Consider the following 25904-nt stretch of genomic DNA (forward strand, 5'->3'; position numbering starts at 1 on the left):
TTACATCAGCCTTTGATAATATCAGCCATGATACGCAGAGCATGCCTCTAGTGACAAGTGGGTTTGAAACTCACCCTGATCCATCCTTGTAATCATGTTCCTTGAAAAACCTACTCCATTTTCATCAGAACGATAAAATAATCTCTTTCTCGGATTTAGACCATGTCCTTCGAAAGCTAATACAATGTAGACCATATATCAGTGATACACATAATGGTGGTTGTAATTGTTGCTTGAAGGGTAAAGAACACGGTTATCAGTACCTCTTAACGAACTAAATGACAAAAAAGAACGAAAAAGATAAGAAAAGGTCAAATCCAATATTCGACAAAAACTTGTGAAAAAAAATATATGCGAGGATATTAAAACCATCAGAAGGGAACTATTCCTGAGTATACAGTACATACACATAAATTGATAAATTCTTAATATTTTATCCACCCTGTGAAAGGCGAGATAATCATTCACCTCGTGTTAGACTAAAATGAGTGTCTTTGGAGGTTAAGGTTTCGTCTATGGTTAGAGAGATCCAGGCACTGATTGAGGAATTCCTCTACTGTTAAATCGACTACGAATAACACGGGGGATTTGTTCTCTCATCGGGAGGTGCCAGTGTGGAGATTTCCATAAGCTATTCTCAACCTGCACAAACCAACGGCCTCCTTTGTGAGGACCAGGTGGAGGAACGCCAAACCACAGATTTCCTATTAATTACCTCCAGCTTGTGAGTTCGAATAGCTATACACTCCGATTTCCGATATGACGGAATAGCTCGAAAGAGTTGAGACTAGATACCCTGCTTTTAACACATGTATTGGAAGTATAAGAACTGAAGTGTCAAAACGTCTAATGGAGCATCAGTGACCGCGGTGGTAACCAACCATAACTGCGTAATTACTGTGTATATAAATATCCAATTCATCGATAATGAAACTTTTTGACGCGTTCAGTATAAATGTATAGTCGCTAGTCTTTAAAGTATGATACATCTACTGAGTTATTTACCATGTCTCCTCGATCAGATATCAAGCTGGCACATTTATTTCACCCGCACTTTCTGACGTCTTTCTTATTAGAAACGCCCAGTTTATAGTTCGTCGAAATGATGTATCAGTAGGTTTGCTTATCGAAGGTCAGACGTGTAAACTATACTCACCACTCGTGCACATGTCATGCAAATAGAACCGTAAACAAACTTTTCGTTTATCTGAGTATTTCAAGTTATTTGAAGTTTTACTTGGAATTTGAGGAAATAGGATCTGAATTTCGTTTCAAACATCTCGCTTGCATAGCGCAAAATTCGAGATAAAGCCATAGGCAGTGCCACAAGTGATCAGAAGACGCTTAATAATGGTCTGCTCCAAGGTTCAGTTCTGGCTCCTGTGCTGTTTAGCTTGGACATAGCAGATATGCCAGACAAACATTCCAGGAAGTTTGGATATACTGATGACTGGGCAATATCAACTCAACACAAATATTTTGAGATCAGTAAAGAAATATTAACACGGGATCCAGCCAGTTTTTCCGTAAGTGGGGACTGAGACAAAACCGTAATAAAACTGAAGCTACATATTTAAAACCAAACCCCATGGCACTACAGCCCTTGAAGGGCCTTGGCCTACCAAGCGACCGCTGCTCAGCCCGAAGGCCTGTAGATTACGAGGTGTCGTGTGGTGAGCACGACGAATCCTCTCGGCCGTTATTCTTGGCTTTCTCGACCGGGGCCGCTATCTCACCGTCAGATAGCTCCTCAATTCTAATCACGTAGGCTGAGTGGACCTCGAACCAGCCCTCAGGTCCAGGTAAAAATCCCTGACCTGGCCGGGAATCGAACCCGGTGCCTCCGGGTGAGAGGCAAGCACGCTACCCCTACACCACGGGGCCGGCAAGCTACATATTTCCATATAAGAAATATGTTAGCCACCCAAGAACTGGATATTTGTTTTCAGGGCAATTGCTTAGTCTACAAAAAAGCGTTAAAATTACCTTGGGGTTACTCTTGACAGAACACTGTCCTTTAAACAGCACCTGGTGAATGAAGACTGAACATCCTGAGAAAGCTAGGGGTATGTGGTACAACGTGGAGTTCTACAGAATCCACCTTGCGTTTATCGGCCATTGGTCTTGTGTATGCAGCGGCAGAATCTTGCAGCCCTGTCTGGATGAACAGTTGTCATACCACACTCGTAAATACTCAGCTAAATCAGTCAATGCGGACGATAATTGGTACGATCAAGTTCACTCCCCAACATTATGGCTACCTTTCCTGAGTCACATTCCCCCACCTCACCTGAGAAAGAAAAGTGCTCTTGTGGGAGACTACAAGAGGATCATCGACAACCAACAGCTACCAATCAATGAGGACATTACTTAGCCTGCACTGGAATCAATAGGCTCCGCTCCCGATATCCTCAATTCAAAACCTTGGTAGAACAAAAATTCGAGCTTTATCAAACGTGGTTGAAGGAATGTCATAATGGAAACGAAATTAACTTTCAACCTATTAGGTCGTGTGTTCTGTACGTATAGTACGTGTTCAAGAACTGTTAAGTACAGAACAAAAATGGCCCAGGTGGGTTGAAAGTTAATTTCGATTACAGTGTGGTTTTGAAAAATGAACATTCAGTGTCATAATGGTACATCACCACAACTCCACACTTTTCTCCGTGTCAGTAAAAACAATGTAAACTAGATCTAACCTGTAGGATCGCAGGACGTGGTCAACATGCAATAGAATCCAGACCATTCTTGGCACATGTGCTGACCTACTTCAGAAGTGGGGAAAGGTGCCTGCCTTACTCAGAGTGTAGCAGCAGCTTCCCAAGACAAAACACTCCTCCATATTGCTGAAGGGTGTCCTCTGAGCTCCTACGCTGGAGACATCAGAGATTTCCTGGAAACTGCACCAAAGGCGATAGACTATATAAATAAATTATCTGCAAATGTGTAAGATATTTGTATTGTGGTTCATATTATTTTCCTTTTGCCTAATATGCAATATTGATGTATTTATTTATTTATTTAATTTATTTTTCTTATTACTTTTAGTGCCGGGAGTATCCGGGGATATATTAGGCAGCCCTTGTGAGGCAGACCCTTCAACGAGTGTGGACGGTATCTGCTGTGATTGAGGGCTGCGTGTTTTTGTAGTGGACGATAGTGTTGTGTATGGTTTATGAGTTTCAGGAATGACAGTGACTGTACAAACACCCAGTCCCAGAGCAAGGGGAAATAACCATATAAGGTTAACATTTCCGACCAGGCCGGGAATCGAACCCGGGGTCCTCTGAAACGAAGGTGATTGCACTGACCGTTCAGTCAAGGAATTAGACGATAATAATAATAATAATAATAATAATAATAATAATAATAATAATAATAATAATAATAATAATAATAATAATAATACCTAGTTTAAGTTGTACGATATCAAACATTAATAATCAAGGATGTCAAAGAGCGTGTTAACAGATTAATTTCTTGTTCGTATTCTCTCTCTCCGTTGACATAATATTCTCGCCACTAAACATCGAGGACCTTACAACTTAACTGCCTAATAACCTGCGTTTTGGTAGTATCATGTTTTGTGTATGTCTTGGATATTATTGTGGATCATAGTTGAGAATTAATCGACAAAGACCTTAAGAAAAGCACCGTCTCAGTATCTTCTTGGAGCTGAACTATAACCCACGAAATTTATTCGGGAAAGGATTCGTTACACGTTGCCTGCAAGGGTTGGAGTTCATAAATCTCCATAGTAGAGGTACTCGGAGAAGGGCAGCTCTTGACGTTTAATCTATCCATTACGGAGTCTTATTTCTACAGCTTTACGGACGACTTGAGCCACTACATTTGTGGTCCGTGCAGAGCTGAGTAGTTCAGACTGTTCAGACTGAGCTAAAGTTGGCGGATTCGATCCCGGCTTAGTCCATTGGTATTTCAATACGACTGCCTCGTCCCATTATAATTACCGCCGTGTAAGAATACTACTCCGGGACGAAATTCCGGCACATCGGTGTCTCCATCAACTGTAAAATGAATTAGTGGGATGCAAAACTTGTATCATTATTACTTCTTATTGGTGATTCGCAGTCATTTAGTTGCTCGTCAGCCTCAATATTAAATATGTGGGAGGTCAGATATAATCAGGAATACATTCGACAACCAGTGAACCTAACCCTGACAATGCGGTCTTCTGTACAAATGAATACAGAAAAGGAAAGTCCAGATCGTTAAGAATCTTGGAGGAGAGAAAGATACAGACTTCCACTCAGCGTTAAGTAGGATGGAGTAGTTACCTCTATTCCCGGCCGAATTTATCCCCACGAATTTACGTGATGTGCAATTCTGATGTAGGTGAGTGTATATCAGGGACATACTTCTCTCCAGCAAAGGAAGTATCCTTTCGTATCGATTTACTGACTAAGAATTGAGCGCACACCTTCACCGCCTCTTGGCTAGACAGGTGACAATCATATCATCGTGTGGAAACGTAGTTAGTGTGCTTTTGATATTGGACCGCTTGTATGCGAAAGTGATGTTTAATGTAAAGTGTGGTTTTAGTGGAATGTGAAAATTGTTCTGTTGATTTAACCATTTCACTGAAATCTCACATCGGTACTTAGGAGACTAATAGCAACACCATGGGACCAGTAGAACAAATATGTTTAACATATTGTAATTATTTTAAGCAGAGGTTTTATGACACTCTTGATGGAAAATGTGACAATACACTCAGAATATGCCACAGTCTGCTGTTTTTGTGATGCACCATGTACATATTTTAAGTATGCTTCCGAGCGTTCGGGGTCAAGGGGTGGGCCTTGCCAGTGTATCGTTTGAAGGAAGCTGTTCCTAATTGTGTATACCCCACCAGATGTAAAATGCGGTCTGTAATCCTGTTATTGAAGGGTGCGCATATGCATGTGGCGGACATTTATCGTCGTTCTACTAAGATATGTAAAGAAAACACTATGAGTGATTTGATAGTAAAGAGAAGGCTATAAATATAAAAATCTCATTGAAGGCTATTATGGTACATATCAAGCAGCAAAATGACTGTGAATCTACAGTGCATGTGGCTGAGGAGAAAGCTTGTAAGCTAATTCATCAGTTTGAATTTAATACAAAGTTTCGATTTGTCTTTACACAATGGTTGTCAAATCACCGGCCTTCGGAAGTTGTGCTCATACTACGTGTCAAAAATCTTCACGAAAGAACACGAATAGAAACGGTGTTTTGATTTCTCTTACACGATACACCAAGAACAGATAGATCTTGCATCTTGTATCACGTCATTTACAGATGATGAAACACGAGTCTGACACCGTTTGAAACTTCATCAATGCTCGGGCAAACAACGTAATTGCTCGTTTAAATTCCTGGCTAAAGACTTAGTTATCAACAGAGAGATATTACGTTGGGTAATCCTGAATAAGTGGTCAGTTTATTACTTCAAAGTTTAGATATCTTTATGATAATGTCTGCTTGCCACCACAACGTAAGACCTCATCAAGGCATTCGACTGGGTATTAATCGATCATTTTCCTACAGCTAATACTTAGTATCAAATTACTTTCATCTTTTCTCCTTTATACTACTAAACCATCCTAAACGCAGGCTATTGGACAGGAATCCTTAAGTTCCGCGGAACCATTGTTTGGTGCATGTGAACAAAAAGAAAACTCATGAGAAAATTGTTAGTTCTCCTGAATTAATGGAAAAGTTCACTGTCATCTTACTATAACGTTTGTCACACACGTAGTGTGTCAAGGGTGTAGCAATGATACTTATCGGTAAAGGACATGATTGCAAGCGTTAGGAATGTGTTCATCAGCATGCAGAGCGCTGTCGCCTTCCATTATCTGAATTTGTACAAACATTATCATCCAAGTGTACTGCTTGTTCTCTCTTGAGTCAAGACAAATTTGCAGTTTCAGGTGACATGAAATCTGACGCCATTATTCTGTGATTAAATGCTGCAGCGTTTCTTTCAAATCCACGTTTCTACACTTACTTTCACTTCCTTTTCAATCACACAGCTTCTCAGTACCCCCTTGTTAAGTACAAACGACCCTCCAGTCTCCTCCAAGCTTTATTATTTGTCAGTATTTAGACATTTCAGTAAATAATGCAATATAAAACAGACGAATGATGACTTGAGCACTTAGATGATTGCTAATGTATTAGTAAATAATTTTCATCATATAATTCGCTAAAAATCACCTCAATGTTGCTACAATCAAAAGACTGGAATTTTACACTTAAAAGTTATTCTTTGTCGAGATAGTAAATCTACTACTTCTCTATCCTTAAAAATCCCTTTTAAATTTCCTGTTCCTTTATTTAGCCACCTTGTCAATGTGGCAGGTAATTTGACAAACCTTCACAGTTTTAATATGACAATTCCGGGTCGTTCACTTCTGGCACATTTAAGAACTGCTGTGAGACAAATTTATTATATCTTGGAGTTGACTTGAATTGTAAAGTAATTAAATAATAAACAAATTCCTTTATTAATATTATTATTGCTGTTATTATTATTATTACTTGAAAATCGAAGGTTTGTTTTCATTTATTTACTTACTGAGCAGCTCCAAATTGAATAAATAAAGGAATGAATGAAGACGTATAAATAAATAAATAAATAAATAAATAAATAAATAAATAAATAAATAAATAAATAAATAAATTTGGAAGGAACTACACACCAAACCTCACACTGACTCCACCACGGAGCCCAACACCGACTGACTGTCCGCGACTAGCCTCCCTTTTTATCACCATCATCAGAGATGCACAAAACTCGATCCCAGTATGGGGCACAGTAATACAAACGAGAATGAAAAACCTCGAACATAAGCGAGCACCTGACCATGAACAGCAGGCGCACCTGGCTGCAGAAAGCCTTTAACACCTCTTTAAAAACATTAGAGATCTCCATCCATCTCCCTCAGAATGCCTGAACATGCTCAGAAAGGAAAACTCAGAAACCTGGAACTGAAGGATGGAATAGTCCTGAGAAAAAGTTATGGGTCGAATGAAAGAGGAAGACGAATACAGAATCAGGCAAATAAGGAACAATATCAACAACTAGAGAGCATTAAAGCAGCTATGAGAAAGAGGAGACGATCTTCTACGGTCGTGTAGCCAGGATGGACAACCAGAGACTCGCCACAAGAGTCTTCAACACCATCTATGAAGAGTGAAAGCAACTAACGCCAAGTGGACGAGACTAGTTAGAAAAGATCTACAATAACTAGAAATTGACTCCAATGTTATCTACAGCAGAATGCATAGTAGAACAATATACTCTGTCCTGTCAAAACTTTACGCCCTGGAGTAGGGGTAGGGTGACCAAATACTGAAGGAAGCAATGAGAGACAAGACAGTTTAAAAAAGGAGGATATTCCACAATTTTTGGAGAGAGCTACAGTTTTAGCTATAATTTTTAAAAACTCGACAAATTGGTTACATTTTCAACAGCATTGTGTTGCCAGTTTCCCTCATTTTTTGACCAAGGGTACTCTTACTGAAATAATAACATAAAAATATACATTTCACTCATCTTTATTGTACAACTCATTTCCCAGTATGTGGGTTGGAGACGCTTCATCTAATTAAAAACATACAAAAGTCAAATTCTGAAATAAAATAAATACTGAACGTCTTCTCGAAATTTTACAAAAAACTTTGTGGACGTTACTTCGATTAGCAGATAATTATGGCGTGTTGGTTTCCCACTTTGTATTATATGCACATATATATATATATATTTCCTTTTGTCATCTCTGGTTTAAATTACGGCTTCCTTTTCTTGTCACGAAGCAGAAGTACAGTCATCACTATCCGACCCCGAATCCATTTCAAAAGTCACTAAAACTTAAAAGAGTTTATAAAACACGTCTATGTTGATGCATTTCGTGCTACAGAATGGTCACATGCACTATGCCACGGACTAACGCTGACTCGTAAGATGGAAGATACATCCGGAACGCTTCTCCAAAGATGCTATAACCTGCTTCTTTACACTTTCGAAGATAATACAGTTGGGAGCGCTTTAACTATGTTCAGTTGAATCTAGATAGCAGAACAGCTGCGTACTTTGCACGAGACATTTACAAAATACCTTAAAATGCGGGACGATTGGTCAACCGAAATAGAGATAAAATGGACGCCGGGATGAAAAGACTCTAATAACGCGATGGCGAGAGAGTGCTGGGATAAGAAAAAAGCCCGCCAGCGTTATGAATCACATGGTCCGTAGTTGGTGTTTTAAAAAAAGAAAAGAAAGGAAAAATGAAATAAAAGGCTGTTTTTCAGAAGGTGCAATCATAATGATGATGATGATGATGATGATGATAATAATAGTAATAATAATAATAATAATAATAATAATAATAATAATAATAATAATAATAATAATAATAATAATAATAATAATCGTATGGTCTCAGCTACCGTGTATTTTGATCTGACGTCATTTAGGCTTCCTGAGAGCCAGTTTCAATGTTAAGTTTTACCCTTCACTGTTCGTTGGTTCGACTCCAGAGACAGTCCAGTAATCCACGCAATCACATGCAGTGAACAACTAAACAGCCCAACAGTATTCAACAGCAGGACGATACTCACAACATCGAATATTAACACAGGTCAATTTACTCTCACACTCGCGATAGCGACTTCCCTCCCTGACTCACGGTGATCCTCAATCCACAGAAACACACAGTACTCTCATGTAGTACACAGTCTTCCGTTTCACACGTCGTCTGCAGTCCAGCTGTTCGCTGACACTCCGACACACACCTCGGCGGGACACTAGCGACAGCCAACACCTCTGTCGCCCTGAGTCCAGCCACCGAACACCAACACACTGAGTCTCACACTGACTCCACCACGCAGCCCGACACCGACTGACTGTCCGCGACTCGCCTCCCGTTTTATAGTTCTGGTGATGTAAACCAGAACTTTCGCGAGGCGGCTAGAGGTGTAACATTCCCGTTGAATCTCCAAGAAATCCACAGGCAAGCCTGCCGGCACCGGGCGAGTTGGCCGTGCGTGTAGAGGCGCGCGGCTGTGAGCTTGCATCCGGGAGATAGTAGGTTCGAATCCCACTATCGGCAGCCCTGAAGATGGTTTTCCGTGGTTTCCCATTTTCACACCAGGCAAATGCTGGGGTTGTACCTTAATTAAGGCCACGGCCGCTTCCTTCCAACTCCTAGGCCTTTCCTATCCCATCGTCGCCATAAGACCCATCTGTGTCGGTGCGACGTAAAGCCCCTAGCAAAAAAAAAAATACATCCGGCCGGCTGGGAGGTGACTCCTTAGTCCCTTCCTACAAGTACAGACAGAGGCTACCACAGGGCCGGAACGTAACAATATGTTCCTCGCAGTTACATTTTTTCAGTAGCAGTATGCATTACCATGTGCTCAATCTGAGAAGCGTACTTCTTTTGGGTGATCTAGGGATGTTTTAATTACAATTGTCGGGTAAACATCCCATATGTCATCAGAGATATTCAACATGCCGTTATGTCCGATATAGAGTGCCCCTCAAAATTTGAATATCCTCCCTAGATTTTATCTCGTGATCTTGAGATCTAGAAACCGACACTCTACTACTGATCCACAGAGGGAATGCACTCTAATCCTCGAAATAAGAAACGTAGACCAGCTGCTCCCCGTGACAAGTAAAATCTGTTCCTTCTACGAATATACACCAATCCACTCTATTAGGGTTAAGTTACACTATATTCCTCAGTTGAAGAAGGTTACGTTACTTAACAAGATTGTGTGCCAGAGAGGAGCCTAATTCCCTATCGGCTTTCATATTTCCACGCACACAGGATTATTGGTGTATTGTATTTACAACGTTCGTCGGCGAAACTGCCCGGCTTCCTTTTAGTCGACTGTGGGTATCAGCGGTACTAGAGATCTTGTTAAAGGAGGAATTATTGGTCTCATCAAGAGAGAGGGAGAGGGAGAGATTTCTAGTCTGGTATTTTCAAGGAGAGCTATGGATGTTGTGTAGTGTAAAACGAGCAGATGCACGCATGAGAAAAACATGAGTACGTTTAAATATTCTGTAACAAGTGATGAGCTACGCTTGATAATCTGATTAACAACATTCGTGTAAATGAAAGGAGGGAGAAAATTTTCAAGTTTTTTGCCACTATGTAATTCATCAGTAGCATCCCTGTTCTGACGTACAGCTCTAAATTATTCCATTTAGATTCAGAATCCTCCTGTTAAATACTCTGAGAGTACATATGAAAGTGTAAAATACGTTGCGGGTAGGAATATTAATTAGTCTATGTTGTGTTCACGCCGAATTGAACAGTTTCGTTTATTCTCGCAATTCTGCAATGCATGGAATAGGCCTACCTAAGTTTTCTTTCATTCTTAAGCCGTTTACCGTCCAGGGTTGGTTTTCCCTCGGACTCACCGAGGGACCTCCCACCTATACCACCTGCAGCGTGAGACTTTGGGTCTGGGTGGATACAACTAGGGAGAAGGAACCCATATTTCGCCCAGGTAGCCTCACCTCCTATACCGAACAGGGGCCTTGTAGGGGTGGCGGGAGATTGGAAGTGATAGACAAGGAAGAGGGTAGGAAGCGGCCATGGCCTTAAGTTAGGTACCATCCCGGGATTTGCCTGGAGGAGAAGTGGGGAAACCACTTCAAGGATGGCTGAGGTGAGAATCGAAATCCCTGTACTCACTTGATCTCCCGAGGCTGAGTGGACCCCGTTCCAGCCCTCTACCACATTTCAAATTTCGTGGCAGAGCCGGGAATCAAACCCGGGCCTCCGGGGGTGGCAGCTAATCACACTAACCACTAAACCACAGAGGCGGCTACTTAAGTTTCCACGTATGAATATACAGTGTGCTAAATTACTAAATAAATTATTATTGTAATTTTACCTTTAGATTTTTCCGGCTCAGTGGCTAAGTGTTAGCGTGCTGGTCTTTGGTCCAGGCGGTCCCGGGTTCGATTTCCGGCCGGGTCGGGGATTTTAACCTTCATTAGTTAATTCCGATGGCTCGGGGCCTGGGTGTGTGTGTGCTGTCTTCATCATTAGAATTCACCATATTTAGGGCTCCGTCCTCATAGACGCGCAGGTAGCCAATATGGCGTCAACTCGAAAGCTGTGCACCAGACCTCTTCGGAGGCCACACGCCATCATTAACCATTAGATTATGTCTGCTGTGTCCGGCACAATGGCTAAATGGTTATCGTGCTGGCCTTTGGTCACAGGGGTCCCGGGTTCGTTTCCAGGCAGGGTCGGGAATTTTAATCATCATTGGTTAATTTCGCTGCCACGGGGGCAGAGTGTATGTGTCGTCATCATCATTTTATCCTCATCACGACGCGCAGGTCGCCTACGGGTGTCAACTCAAAAGACTTGCACCTGGCGAGCCGAACATGTCCTCGGACACTCCCGGCACTAAACGCTATACGCCATTTCATTTCATGTGTGTTGTTAGTTATTCATGGATGCAGTACTTTCAGTCTGTCACTAGGCACAAGCCAGAACAAAATGTACCTTCTACTGATGTCACAGTGGCTGTAACTGTTTGGAATCTGCTAATGTGTTGGTAGTGAATGCTGAGTAATAACATCCACAGCTCACCTGTGGTACCTGAATACTATGAAATGATTTACTCGTATTGTCAGTCGAGCTACAATAGCACTTGTGACTCAGAGAGGAAGGCAATGGAAAACTACTTCAATCCTCATCTTGCGTAGTATGCCTCATTATAGCGCTTTCAGTTTCGTTTGGGTTTCCTTTAAACCACATTTTAAAGTTCTAATCAGTTTCAAGCCATTGCTTTGTTCAAGACGGCCAAATTTAATTCCTACATTGTCTATACGCCCTAGAAATCAAATTCAAAGGACAACTCAAGGAAATATGTCGCTTTTCTGTCTCTCGTATTATAATTAGTAGTTCCAAGAACGTTAGGCGCATAATACTCGTCTCTATATATTAAGGGAGTTTACTAAAACAGCTTTGACAAATCTGTCCGTCCCTTCTACTGGACCGATTTGCTTCATTTTTTATTCTCTCTGGAATTACTTGTTGGTGAACCATCAGCTATCAACTTTGAGTAATCATAGAATCAAATCATTTAATGATGACTCTAATAACTGCAGGCGAATAGTGATGGGACATTCGATTCATTTTACTGAATCGATTCATTTGATTCCGTTCACGTTACTGAATCGATACAGTGATCCGATTCACGGCTCATTGGTCACCCCTCCTACTGCATCTGTGTAGTATGTGCTAGTAAGACAGCAGCAACAGCATTCAGTGCTCGCAGCTGCCATCTGGTCTTCATACTATGAACTCCTTTCTTAGAAAAAATGCTAGTTACTCTAATACATCGAAGGTTTCCGGCGACGCAGGGTGGGAAAGGTTAGGATTAGGAAGGTAGCAGCCATGGCCTGAATTAAGGTACAGTCCCAGCATTTCCTGGTGTAAAAATGGGGAAACTACGGAAAACCATCTTAACGGCTGCCGACGGTGGGATTCGAACCCACCATCCCCCGAATGCAAGCGCATAGCCACGCGATATTAACCGCACGACAACTCGCTCAGTCATTTTTGAAAACATGTATTTTTCTATCAGCTGAGGATTTTTTAATCGTCATATTTTGTATAGGCTACCCGAGATGTACAGTAGTCCGCTGGTTTTCTGATTCAACATACTGTTATTGCGTCTGTCCACATATGATCGAAGTCTTGTGCAACGATGTGACATATGAACTGAGAGAACACTGAGCCGTTCTTCCCAATATAAAACAGGTACTTTTGAAAGGTCATGAGCATCAGGCTAGAGTCGAGTTTAATTGTCAATGCCAACTAAGTTATAATACTAAGATTCATTAAACTAATAAATAGTATAACCTAATAGCCTACCTACTTACTAGCTACTTCAGAATTATATTGTGACTACCTTCTTAACACTGCTAATAAATCCATCTATTATTTAAACCTCCCTGTAAGAAGAGGACAGTGAATGCAAATGGGTATTATTTTCAAATGAGCTGAGCTCGAGAATCCATTATAGCATACGATTCTTTCAGTGTAGCATGGCTCACTGTATGTCTCGCTGCAGTGAGCCGATAAGGAGCCGTGCGTATCTTGTGTCTCACTGAGCCGTGCTCGTTCACGATTCTTTCGGTGTGCCATAGCTCACTGTATGTCTCGTTGCAGCGGAAGCTCGGCTCTCCGCGTGTCCAGTGAACCGATAAGGAGCCGTGTGTATTATGTGTCTCACTGAGCCGCGTTCGTTCACGATTCTTTCGATGTGCCATGATTCACTGTCCCGCTGCAGCGGAAGCTCGGCTCTCCGCGTGTCCAGTGAGCCGATAAGGAGCCGTGTGAACCTTGTGTCTCACTGAGCCGCGCTCGTTCACGATTCTTTCGATGTGCCATGATTCACTGTCTCGCTGCAGCGGAAGCTCGGCTCCCCGTCAACGTCCAGTGACTGCGCCACTCAACACTGTCCGCTGGGAGTAAGCTGAATCGTGTGCCGTGAGCTCGCCGTTCCTGTGAATCGATTCACTCGGACACTTCAATGAATCGATACACTGCTTCGAATCATGCATTCAGTAGCCAACACTACAGGCGAAGGCTTACCCTAACCCGCAGTACATTCAGTACTTAGCAAGTTGCTAAGCGACCAACACTTCCTTTTTATATTCTAATAAATGATTTTCATCCTCAGTAATGTCATTGCTTGGAGCCCTGTTTCACTACTATACCTGTCAAGCCAGAGAGTATACACTTCCTCTGATCAAGAAATAATAATATTCTCTGCTACATACTCTTTGTTCCTCTAACCTTTTCAAGCTTCCGAATATATTCAACAGATGGCAGATTGTTCCTAATAACCCACATGCTGCTAAGAGAGAAAAAGTCTACGTACAAACAGACCCCGTCAACACATATACCTTAGACATTATCTGGGAACACCTATCGAGGTATAACCTAGTTACACTAAAACAGTGAAGGCCATTTATCTTGAAGTTCTCGCTCTGGCGAGAAACGCTCCTTCGAGACTAACCAATCAGCTCACAAGACAGCCGCTCTATAAAGAAGAACTGCTATTAAAAATACCATTGCTTTCTACGACGCAATATCAAGCTTTACATCAAGAACTGCAAGGTTTATAAAAGCGAATATATGGATAGATTAAAGAGGTTAAAGAAGGTGCCGGGGTGAATGGGTCTATCTACAATATCAAAATTAATTTAAAATTGAACTGAAGGTTATATTTCTTTTAGAACTTCAAACTTAACAATGTTTCATAACAATGAAACATCAGGTACAATGACAATTTCATGAACTGGAAAATTCAAGATTCAGACCTTGACAATTTACAATTGGAAGTGGTATTATTTAGTTAAGGTCAGAAATCCCCTAATTCAAGAGCACTTGCTCCCTAAATTACAATATCTATCCTCCCAAAGGCACACTTTACTGTTACAAAACTTTGAAAAAGAGCTAACAGGCTCTCAGTTTTCCCAGCCTACTCAAGGCAACATTACATGAAAATCTGACAATCTCAGGCCTCTAAAGGCACTGTTTACAAATTGAAATATTATAGCACGGAGGTATCTCGTACCCAACCTACAGGACCTTTGCCAAAAATGGACAGGATAAATAAACGGCCCGAACACAAACTGAATGGAGGCGAACACAGTACTCCAGATAATGAAAAATTTAAACCTACAGGGCTCTCGGCCGATGAAACAGGGGCTATTTCCAAACTACTGAGGTGGCTAGAAGGGAAATAACACATTACAGGAGAACACAGTTACGAAAACGTAGTCACCTCAAACCAAGATGAAGGGGAGCTCGAGAGGGTAACTCACTCTCTATCCCAGATTTACAGTTAGAGATTTTACGAAGTTTTTACATTAGCCGAAAGGAAAGTTACATTTTAGAAAAGTATTGTTACATAATTAAATATTCGGACCTTCCCCTCGAATAAAGCTGCGGAGGTAGGAAGAAAGCTTTTACGTGGCCATTACGTTATAGATGTTCTGTTGACCGAAGAAAGAGGCGGCCCCGCCTCCTGTCTTAACACACACAGAAAGACGACGATCATTTGACAAGGAAACGTGAAAAGCCACAGTTTATATACCCTCAGGGAAGGTTCGAGAGCATTCAAGACTAATCAGGACACACACTCTTAATTTTTATTGGCAGATTCAAAGTGAACAAGAAATGCGGCATTGGTAGAAAATTAATTACAAAAATTCGTGATTGACTAGATTCAAAACTGGCGGAAAGGAAAGGAAGTATTGCCAACCCAAACATAAATGAACATAGATCAGTTATGGAAAACCTAGGAATACAAAACTTCCTTAAGTTATAAGTTCTTCCACCTTGCACCAGAGTGAATGATCATAGTTTTTGGTAGCGTCATCTGTAGAAAAATGTCCAAACTTCTTGATGTATAGCAAAACAAAACAAGGAGAAATTCAGTCAGTTTAGGAAACTTCACAATAACAAAATTACTTAATTTTCCAGTGGTGACATCTTCTGATTTAAGTTCCAACTACATGTGGTAGCAATTTCACCTTTTGACCGACAGAGGAGTTCATTAAGGCGCTTTTGAATGCGCGGCGTTGAGGTATACATCCCGGTACAATTATTATTATTATTATTATTATTGTTATTATAATTAGGAAATGTACCCGTGCTTCGCTACGGTATTCTACATTGTATACGGATATCGAAGTAAATTACTGTACATGCAGCGAAAAATATATATATTTTTAAATTGCATACCTCTTAGCGTTATCCGTGAAACATCAGGTCTCTATACTTTGTTTCCAAAATAAAGTGTGAGTTGCGAAGTTGTGATCATTACGGCAGGTTTACTTGCCTACTGTCCGGCTCCATGGCTAAATGGTTAGCGTGCTGGCCTTTGGTCACAGGACTCCCGGGTTCGATTCTGGGCAGGGTCGGGAATTTTAACCTTAATTGGTCAATTTCGCTGGCACGGGGACTGGGTAAATGTGTCGTCTTCATCATCATTTCATCCTCATCACGACGCGCAGGTCGCCTACGGGAGTAAAACCAAAAACCTGCATCTGGCAAGCTGAACTTATCCTCGGAAACTCTCAGCACTAAAAGCCATACGTCATTTTCATTTTTTATTTTTTACTTGTCTACTGTCATTCACAACCGAGTTGGGAAGTTTACATTGTAATGCCAGGTCCCATTGCCTATGCGCGGTAACAATCGATTTGTGGAGTTTTCGTTACAATGGCAGGCCCGCTTTCCTACTTCCAGACAGATTACAGTTGAGGAGTTTTTATTATAATGGCCGGCAACTTCCCTACTGCCAGTCAAAATTGAGTTGTGCTGTTATCATAATGACAGGCCCGTTTTTCTACTGTCAGACAGCTTACTGTCAGTCACACTGATTTGGTGAGTTTCCATTAAAATTGTAGGCCAATATGCTCAATGCCAGTCACATTTTAGATGGGTATATTTCTTTATAATGGTGGCCACCCTTGCCTACAGCCAAACACAATCGGGTGAGGGACTTTTGAACGAAATTGCAAGTTCCCTTGCATTCTGCAAGTCAAATCGAGAAGGGAATTATTCATTACATTGGCGGGTCCTCCTTACTAATGCCAGTTACACAGGAGTTGGAGAAGCTCCCCTTCCTACTGCCACTCAAAGACGATGTGGGGAGTACTGATTACAATAGCAGACGCACCCTTTCTTGATCGATACAAATCGACATCAATGAATTTATAAGTAACACACCTTACTTGGAAGCATGGAGGCATCAATTTGCATGCATTCTTGGAGGGGAGTACCAAATGGCGTAGTAAATGAGACACGAGAGGGTTAAACTCACTTGAACGCTGATTTTATTTATTATGTATTTATAAATTATGTAAAAGGTATATAGGTGTAATCATATAGAATTTTTTCATGTCTTAATACAACTCTGGCTTTCCACAAATATAGTAATTATCTTCGACATTAATACAAGTTTCTCCTAACAATATTACTGTTCCAGGAAGTAAAGATGGCATCGTATTTAGAAGAACTAACCGACCCTATTGCTCTCAAGCTGAAGGCCAACTGCCACAACACTAGATATCCTGCTGGCAGTTACCGCGTTCAGCCTTCTGGTTGTATCGTCACCAAACTCTATCCCGGTCACGCCGAGAGACTGAGGGATTTTGAAGTACGGGAAGACGATATATGGATCGTTAGTTACCCTAAGTGTGGTAAGTATCTACTTACGATTTAATAATTCTGATATACGACTGTGAGTTCAGTAAACATATAGGCTTACATTTGTTATCCAGTATTTTGCAGATTCACTGCAGAAGATTATTTTTCGGTAATGTACGACTCAGCTCCTTTTTCACTCTTTCGTGAAAAGTTTCTGAGAATTAGCAGCTTACTATCAATATATTTCAATACAATTTAATAATCTGTCTGGTGTATCTGTGGAGTTACGACATCAAAACTTCTAGGTTAGATTCGTATACAATTTGTTATCTATACACTGTGGAGCCAAACCGATATAATTCTTAATTGGCCTAGAGCATCGTTAGACTATACAGAGTGTCCGGTAAATGATGGAGGAAGACGAAGGGGCACGAGACTTCTCTAAAAGAAAACATAAAGGGCCGATTGCAGAAACGGTTTTTAGACGATCTTTACGATTAAACAGCGGGCACCGTTGTGTAGGGGTAGCGTGCCTGCTTCTTACCGGGAGGCCCCGGATTCGATTCCCGGCCAGGTCAGGATTTTTACCTGGACCTGAGAACTATTTCCAGGTCCAGTCAGCCTACGTGATTAGAATTGAGGAGCTATCTGAGGGTGAGGTAGCGGCCCCAGTCTCGAAAGCCAAGAATAACGACCGAGAAGATTAATCGTGCTGACCACACGACACCTCGTAATCTGCAGGCCTTCGGGCTGAGCAGCGGTCGCTTGGTAGGCCAAGACCGTTCAAGGGTTGTAGTGCCATATGACTTGGTTTGGTTTTACGATTAAACAATATCTAAGTAAGGCTAACGCACTGCATAAACGTTATTTATCACTCAGACATTGCCTAAAACCGATGTTCAACTGGCCATGTTTAAATACTGCCCAGAACACTGTTTAACCTGAAATTTTAGGGGTGAATCACAATCAGAGGTTTTGTACCATAAGACATATAATAGAAGTGACAGTCCGGTAACGGTCAACTTGACTACACTTATTGGCAACGCACATCATCATTTTATTATACTTGGGATGATTTTCCCGGAATAATTATAGGTCACTTCGACTACAGCCATATCAGAATAAGTTGTCCCGATCGTCAGAAGGCTGTCACATGAATCAACAGGGAGGGATTCATTTATTACATTTACTGCCAAGTAAGTATGCATAATAGTGGCGCTAAAGAGTAGGTTGTGTGTGTGTTGTTTTTTCTTTGCGGATATTCGTCGCGCTAATTCAGGTCAGTTTTAGGCGACTATGAGATGGGAAAAGGCAAGGACTGGGAAAGAAGAGCGGTGGACATAATAAGAGCCCCAGTATTTACCTGATGTAAAAAAAAATGGGGAACTACGGAAAACAATCTTCAGGGCTGCCCTACAGTTCCATCTTCCCATCGCAGAGGCTATTTAGATTACTCTCACCGAAACAACACTATAATCAAAGCTAGACTTCCTCGTACGGTGGCGTGTCCCTTTAGTGTTGATAATGTTATGAGGTTCTATTTCCTCCTAAAGCGATATTCTTATCTATGCTCATGTTTAGACATATTTTGGTAATGTGTAGGGAGACGACAGCTGACTAACGTTTGGTGCGTGCACCGACGAATTCCATTGGTTGTGACAAGCAAAAAGTTGTACGGAAGATATTTATATTTCCATTTCCTAACCAATATTGAAACTTTAAACGACGTCTAACTAAACACCGGCTGAACATTGTTTACGCAATGGAAGATCGTATCGACTTAGATGTTATTTAGGCAGACGTTGTCTAAGGCTTAAAACTAGCCATCGTTTCTGCAACCGGCCCAAACTTTGCTTCAAAATGCTATGGGATGTAGTTTCGAAGGTATATCCCGTTGAAATTGTGGTGAGAGTGAAAAGATAATGACATTTGTGACCAACGTACGGCGCGGACGTAGCTTGCACGGTCCTTCTGTGTTTAGCAGAGGCCGGCAGATGACTCGCACACCACACACATGCGTCTGCATTCCCAGGCCTGTTTACAACGCGACCACATGAAGGTCCTGTTGTCATGCTTTTTTATTTGTTCTCTAACATTTTTCAACATAGAACATTCCAAAAATCTATTGTCAGCATTCTTCTATTCCCAGTAAGTATTCTCCTGATCTTGGCTTGCTCTGCTATTTAACGCCCACTATAAAATAGACTGCACAGTCAGATACGAAACAAGAGAGTTAGCGAAGGGAAGTGATCCAAAAAAATCGAAAAATGTATGTTGTTGAAGTGCAAGTGTTTATCCAATTTTCGATCATCAGCAGCGTTGACTTTACGAACAAATGTGTTGAATGACCAATGGTACTAGATAAATGATACTCCGAATTGGATTTACTAGTGGTTTAATTTCGCACTGACACATCAACGGTTTTCAGCGACGAAAGGGTCGGAAAAGGCTAAGATAGCGAAGGTAGTGGCCGTGGCCTTAATTAAGGAACAGCCCTTGCACTTGCCTAGTGTGAAAATGGGAAACCACGGAAGACCATCTTTAGTGCTGCCGATGGTGGGATTGGTACCAACCATCTCACGTATGCAAGCTCACAGCTACGCGACACAAACCGCACGGCTGACCCCCTCATTTCTGTTGAACTACTACTATCTTTGAGCGTATTCGCTTTTCCGGGAAATAGTATTCTTCTGCTGCCTTCTCATCAATATTGACTGGACCTGGAGTAAGTAAATTCGATCGGAGTGGTAAACTGCTTCCGAAAACTGTAAAAGTAATTAGTGGAACTTAAAACCAATAACATATGATAAACTGCACGTAATTTTGAGGTATACGACATTAATGAGTGCAATTTGCATACATCAAGTTTTCAATTACTGAACTTTGCAATAATAAATAATTTATATCGCCAGATGGCATTTTACTCCCTTAAGGAATTACATTCTTGAATTAAAATCGTATAAGGTATATTTTCTCCATAGTTTTCATCCTCATTAGGAGCCCTTACTCTTAACCTTTGCTGCCTTTGATTTCCCATGAATTTTCAAGTTCGTATCTACTTTACATTCAGGTAACCTCCAGTATTTGTACAATTATGTGTACCAGGATGGAACTGCTGCTCAACTGTTCATTCACCTCACTGTAACAACTACCTCTCTGCTTCTACTAACACTGCGTAAGTCAAGTGAGCTTGTCACTCGTAACGTTTGTTGACATTCCTCGATCCTGTCTGTCTGCCTGCGACGGCTAATCTCAAGAACCGCTTAATGGATTTTCATGCGGATTAAGTATTTCCTGAGAAAGGATTATATATACAAACATTAATCTACGACCAAAGGAAGCAGAGCAGTAACGATCTAAGTGAAGCAAGTCGAAGATAAAACTGTCGTCCGAACGCCTTTCTAGCTTACATTGGTTAAACCGTTACAGATACATCTATATTATGAGGGTAAGAATTGTTCAGCACAATTAGTTTTACGAAAAAGTCCACGACACCATATATCTATCTTTTTTTTTTTTTGCTGTTTGCTTTACGTCGCACCGACACAGATAGGTCTTATGGCGACGATGGGACAGGAAAGGCCTAGGAATGGGAAGGAAGCGGCCGTGGCCTTAATTAAGGTACAGCCCATTTGCCTGGTGCAAAAATGGGAAACCACGGAAAACTTTCTTCAGGGCTGCCGATAGTAGGGGGCGAACCCACTATCTCTCGATTACTAGATACTGGCCGCACTTAAGCGACTGCAGCTATTGAGCTCGGTATATCTATCATTAACACATAACCCACTATAACGGTTTTCATGTTACAGTTTGCATCAAAATGCAATTTTAAAATAACTTTAAAAATTAATTATTTAATCCTTGTGAAAATAAATTATTTCCCTCAAGTAACTAGTGTAGATTAAAATTTCATTTACAGAATGTTATTTTCGTCTATACTTTTGGAGATACCTTCATTTTCATTTTTTCCACTATATCCATTCCGAAATATGGAAATGTAAATGACCAGCTTCAGAGTGACTGATTTGATTGCGAGCCAGCGCTCGAGATATAGACTACGGCCAGCGTTCACTGAACATGCTACAACACAATAATGAATAGTTTTCCAGGGATTCACTATCTGCATAAAATCTATAATAACCCATCATGCCTAGACGGAAAACGAATTTAGGTCGTAGCACATTGCATACAAAAAAATGCGTTCAACGTGTAACAATGAAACTGACCAGCAAAGGGATTCTCAAATGCCACAGAACAGAGAAAGAATGACTTCACAAAGACTCAGTATACACAGCTGTCGCTGTTCATTACCCTACAGAAATTCTAAAGTCTTTACATCATTCCGGCTTGTCACTACAAAAGGTAGTTTTGAAAGTGGAGGTACCTATTAAATGGTTACGTAATCTACAACCGCCAAAGTTATGGAATGAGACGCATTTGGTACTGAAAATTTTGAAGAACTGTTTGATTGAAGCTACTAATTTAACTGGCTGTGGCACAGGAGAAGCGATCTTATTATCGGCAATCCCTATGATTCTTTCGGATTTGCCTTTTGATTTCAAACGAGTCCAGTTCCCGGTAATAGTCTGCTTTGACATGACAATCCCATTTATGGCCAGCGGGTCGTTTGCGACCCACCCGAAAGAAAAAATTCTGCCGAACGTATTTTTGGTTGTTTCGCGTTGGTAGAGCATTCAGTGTGTGTAGTAAGCTAAGATTGCCCGCCCTGCCGTGTCTTGGTTGGAGCAGGTTTCCCGCTACAACGCAGATGCTGCGCGGCAGCTAGTTGAGTCATGGTGGAACCTGCATCGCGCTCTCGCCGTTAATGGTAAGTAGAGTGGTTAAAAGTTTTAAAATGTAGTGTTCAGTGTGTTGATGTTGTTTGGGGATATCTGACGCATCTTTAGATGCCTTTACTATTTCAATATGTCAATTCGTTCTAACAATACACCATGAATAACATAGCGTGGGTCGCAAACGACCCGCTGGGCACAAACCACAGAACAATAATACTTGAGCGTATTTTTGCATTTAGATGGTTACAACACAAGGGATTGGCGGCAAATGTTCTAAATTAGTGTTTTTGAAACAATATCAACTATTCGGAGCACTTTTAAGTCGTCCATTCATTAACTAATTAGCAAATTACAGTTTTTTAATATTTATTTCGTGTTTTTCAGGCGAAAAAATTTAACTACTGCTGAAATTCTATCAGAGTTTGAGGTATTGACTGCCAGCGATATTCCTGGAACATTAGTGGATGTTTTTATCACTCCACCGGATGATGAGCCTATTCGGGCGACGAAGATGATTGCTGCTATCCAGAAAAAATGAGTGGGTCCCAACTAGGGACTGAAGCACAAGACTATTTATAAAGGTGCAAAAGCTAACGAAAATTGCTCTAGAGATGTTGGCTTAGGGGAAAGCGTTGTTTTGAAATTCTGCGATGTTTTATCTAAGTTTTTACCACAGTGTATGCTTCTCTTTTTACTGCGATACATTTTTTACTTGGTCAAAGTTGTTGTCGGAGTTAAAAAAACGAGGAATGCGATGCACTGGCATGGTTCGGGCTAACCGGATGGAGGCTGCCCATTGTAAGACAAGAAGACGATGAATAAAAAAGAAAGGGGATACTTTGAAAGTGCAGTTGACAAAAAGGACCGAATATTGGCTGTGACATGGAAAGACAACAACGTCGTGAACAGCACAGAAAAAAACCTGTGAATATACCACAGCCACATTTTGTTTCTAAGAACAAGAACATGGGAGGAGTAGATCAAATGGACAACAATGTATCTACTTTCCGCATCAGCATAAGAGGCAAAATATGGTATATGCCAATTCTGCTCTGGCTTCTAGACGTTGTGATGAGCAATGCTTGGATTTTGTCGAAATCTCACGGCATGAAGCTTGACGCCCTGGCGTTCCGACGATTCATTGTGACCAACTTGTTAGAGAAGTATGGAAGCCCTCCTCGCAATGTTAACACGAGTGCACCAGTGACTGAAGCCATGCAGGAAAGCCACGGTAGTCATCTTCTGGTAGACAATCAGCCCCGGCGACGTTGTCACGTCTGCAAAAGTAAAACTGTCCGAGCATGCCAAAGATGTGCTGTTGCCTTACACCATTATTGTTTTGGAGAATTCCACAAGAAGTAAAGTGCACTGTGTAAATGAGAACGTATTTTTAGCGCCATAGCTTTAGTAATTTTGACTGATTCAATTTTTTTATGCAAGACAAAATGTTTTATAATAATGATGCAAAAACCTATTGTGCCATTTCAGTACTGAGTATTCAAAGGAATGTGTAAGACAGACTAGGAAACTCGACTGATAGTCTTTTTATATTCTTAATGTTAAATGTTAATGTTAAATTTTGATACTCTTTACATTTTTAGGAGAGATTCCTTCTTATGGCATTTAGTGAAGAGCGACTTCTTATTAGCATTTTCTATGGGCTTTATAATATTTGCCTCTGTAGTAGATATGTCATTTCATTTTTCACTAATAATGAGTCATAAAATACACTAGCTGTTCTTATTTTATCATTAGACATGTATCTTGATGAACCCAAACATGAAAATAGCCAAAGTCGATGTTGGAGGTATGCCCCTGGGGTCCATGCCCAGTGGGTCGTTTACGACCCATGCTATAATTTTTAAACAACAACAACAAATATTTTAAAACCAATTTTCGGGGCATATTCTGACATAAATAAACTGATTCTAGTAGTCAAAACCATAAAATTCGAAAAAAAAAATTCTTGGGCGTAAATGGGATAAACAAAGCACAGGGTCAGACACTTAGCGTGGATGGAGGTGATTCTCAATAGAGAATGTTCTTTTCATGGACGTGTCCGTTTCCGGTATTACATCAAAATAAAACCTCCCCTTGTTCATTACTGGAGGAAAAAAACGACGAATGCCGTATACAGGGAAATCCTCGGTTCATAACTGCTCCCGTGCGAAGTCGGGACGGGCAGCTAGTTTACATATAACACAACTTGAGTCATGCTGTGTGTGTAGTTCACATACGAATCCTACTACCTGAGTTTTGCTGGTTTTGCAGATTACATAGCCCTCGTGTGTTGCAAAGGTAAGGAAATTATACCTGAAAAGTGTGTGTAGCTTACCTCCGCCTAATTCGATGGCTCAATAGTACACATTCTTTAAGATTTTAGGAAGTTAACTGAAAATAAATGAATATGAAATTATTTTACCGTGTTCTTTCCATGGGTGGTGATACAGAGTAAATGGGTTTTACCCATATGCACTTATTAATTCTGTAGAATAGCTGTTGTACAGAAACTCCTCATTTTTCGACAGAACTATCACAGCTTATCCGCTTCCGTAGCGTAACGGTTAGTGTTATTAACTGCCGTCCTCTGGGGCCGGGGTTTTATTCCCGGTACATGCAGCTCACCTCCATTGGGGGTATGTCAGAGGACACGAGTTTACTTTATAATGAAGATCGGAGTTTGGGTTCTAGGGATGCAAGTATCTAAATATGGTAATTTTTCAGATTTATAACGGAAATGAACTGAGTCGTCGAATTGTTTTTATAGAGGGTGCATGTCGGTCAGTAGATTGGGCCCTGGAGTTTGATTTAATGTTTGATTGTTGATTGTGGAGATATAAAAAACATCCTTAAGGACGAACGTACACTCCACTACCAATGGAACCGGAAGCCATACGTGAGCCGAATGAGAAACCCATTGCCTTGATTCTATCCCTGTGATGCGCAGTCCGACACTCATAACAAAGTTAGTACTTATGAGTGCTGAGAAGTGAATCCTACCAACGTGACTCTCCTTTGTGTCAGAACATCCCATTCTCTGCCAAGTGTTTTAATAAGCCTGCTGCTTCATACGTCACTGTCGAGTGAACCAGATAATTTACATCCCTCTGCCAGCTTACCACGTATCATGGTGCTTTCGTATAATTTTGTCTGCATAAAGAAATGGATACGATTAACATTAGAAGCAGTATTAAATATTAATATCAACGGCTGCGAAAACCTGCGAATGAAAATAAATAAATAAATAAATAAATAAATAAATAAATAAATAAATAAATAAATAAATAAATAAATAAATAAATAAATAATTTTGGTGCATCATAAGTCTTTGCTGGTCAACAGATTCCTATACCTAGCTCAGGTAGAGTCCAACTGATAACTTGTTCACCAATAATGTGTGCCTAGCGAGTGTATTTTGTAAGTAATTAGGACTATGATTCGAAAGAAGTCAGGTATGACGGCCACTTCTAGATTGACAGACTGAGGGACTTCAACCCACCTCTTCTCTCAGTTCATTTGTAGTTTATGACATTAGAATAATAGTCACTTTCCGGGAGAGCTGGCCGTGCGGTTAGGGGCGCGCAGCCGTGAGCTTGCATCCGGAAGATGGTGGGTTCGAGACCCACTGTTGGCAGGCGTGAAGATTGTTTTCCATGGTTTCACATTTTCACACCAGGCAAATGCTGGGGCTGTACCTTAATTAAGGCCACGGCCGCTTCCTTCTCACTCCTAGGCTTTTCCTATCCCATCGTCGCCAAAATACCTATCTGTGTTGGTGCGACGTAAAACAAGTTGTTAAACAATGGTCACATAAATTCGTAAGCTTCCTTTCCTTCTCAATTCTCTTTGTGAGATTGAGTGTAACTCGTGTCAGACACTGTAAACGGTCCTA

The 25904-nt window shown here is 41.0% G+C and overlaps 1 protein-coding gene across 1 annotated transcript in view; it reads left to right on the forward strand.

Moving 5' to 3' along the window:
* LOC136857912 (luciferin sulfotransferase) overlaps window positions 1-25904 on the forward strand; it is a 278523-nt gene that overhangs the window by 52585 nt on the left and 200034 nt on the right. The window contains exon 2 of the mRNA XM_067136977.2: window positions 17056-17269. Within this exon, the coding sequence (XP_066993078.2) occupies window positions 17065-17269 (205 nt within the window). The 5' untranslated portion in view covers window positions 17056-17064. The remainder of the gene's footprint in view (window positions 1-17055; window positions 17270-25904) is intronic.

This window comes from Anabrus simplex, chromosome 1 (assembly GCF_040414725.1).
Source record: "Anabrus simplex isolate iqAnaSimp1 chromosome 1, ASM4041472v1, whole genome shotgun sequence".
In the NCBI taxonomy this organism is placed as follows: Eukaryota; Metazoa; Arthropoda; class Insecta; order Orthoptera; family Tettigoniidae; genus Anabrus; species Anabrus simplex.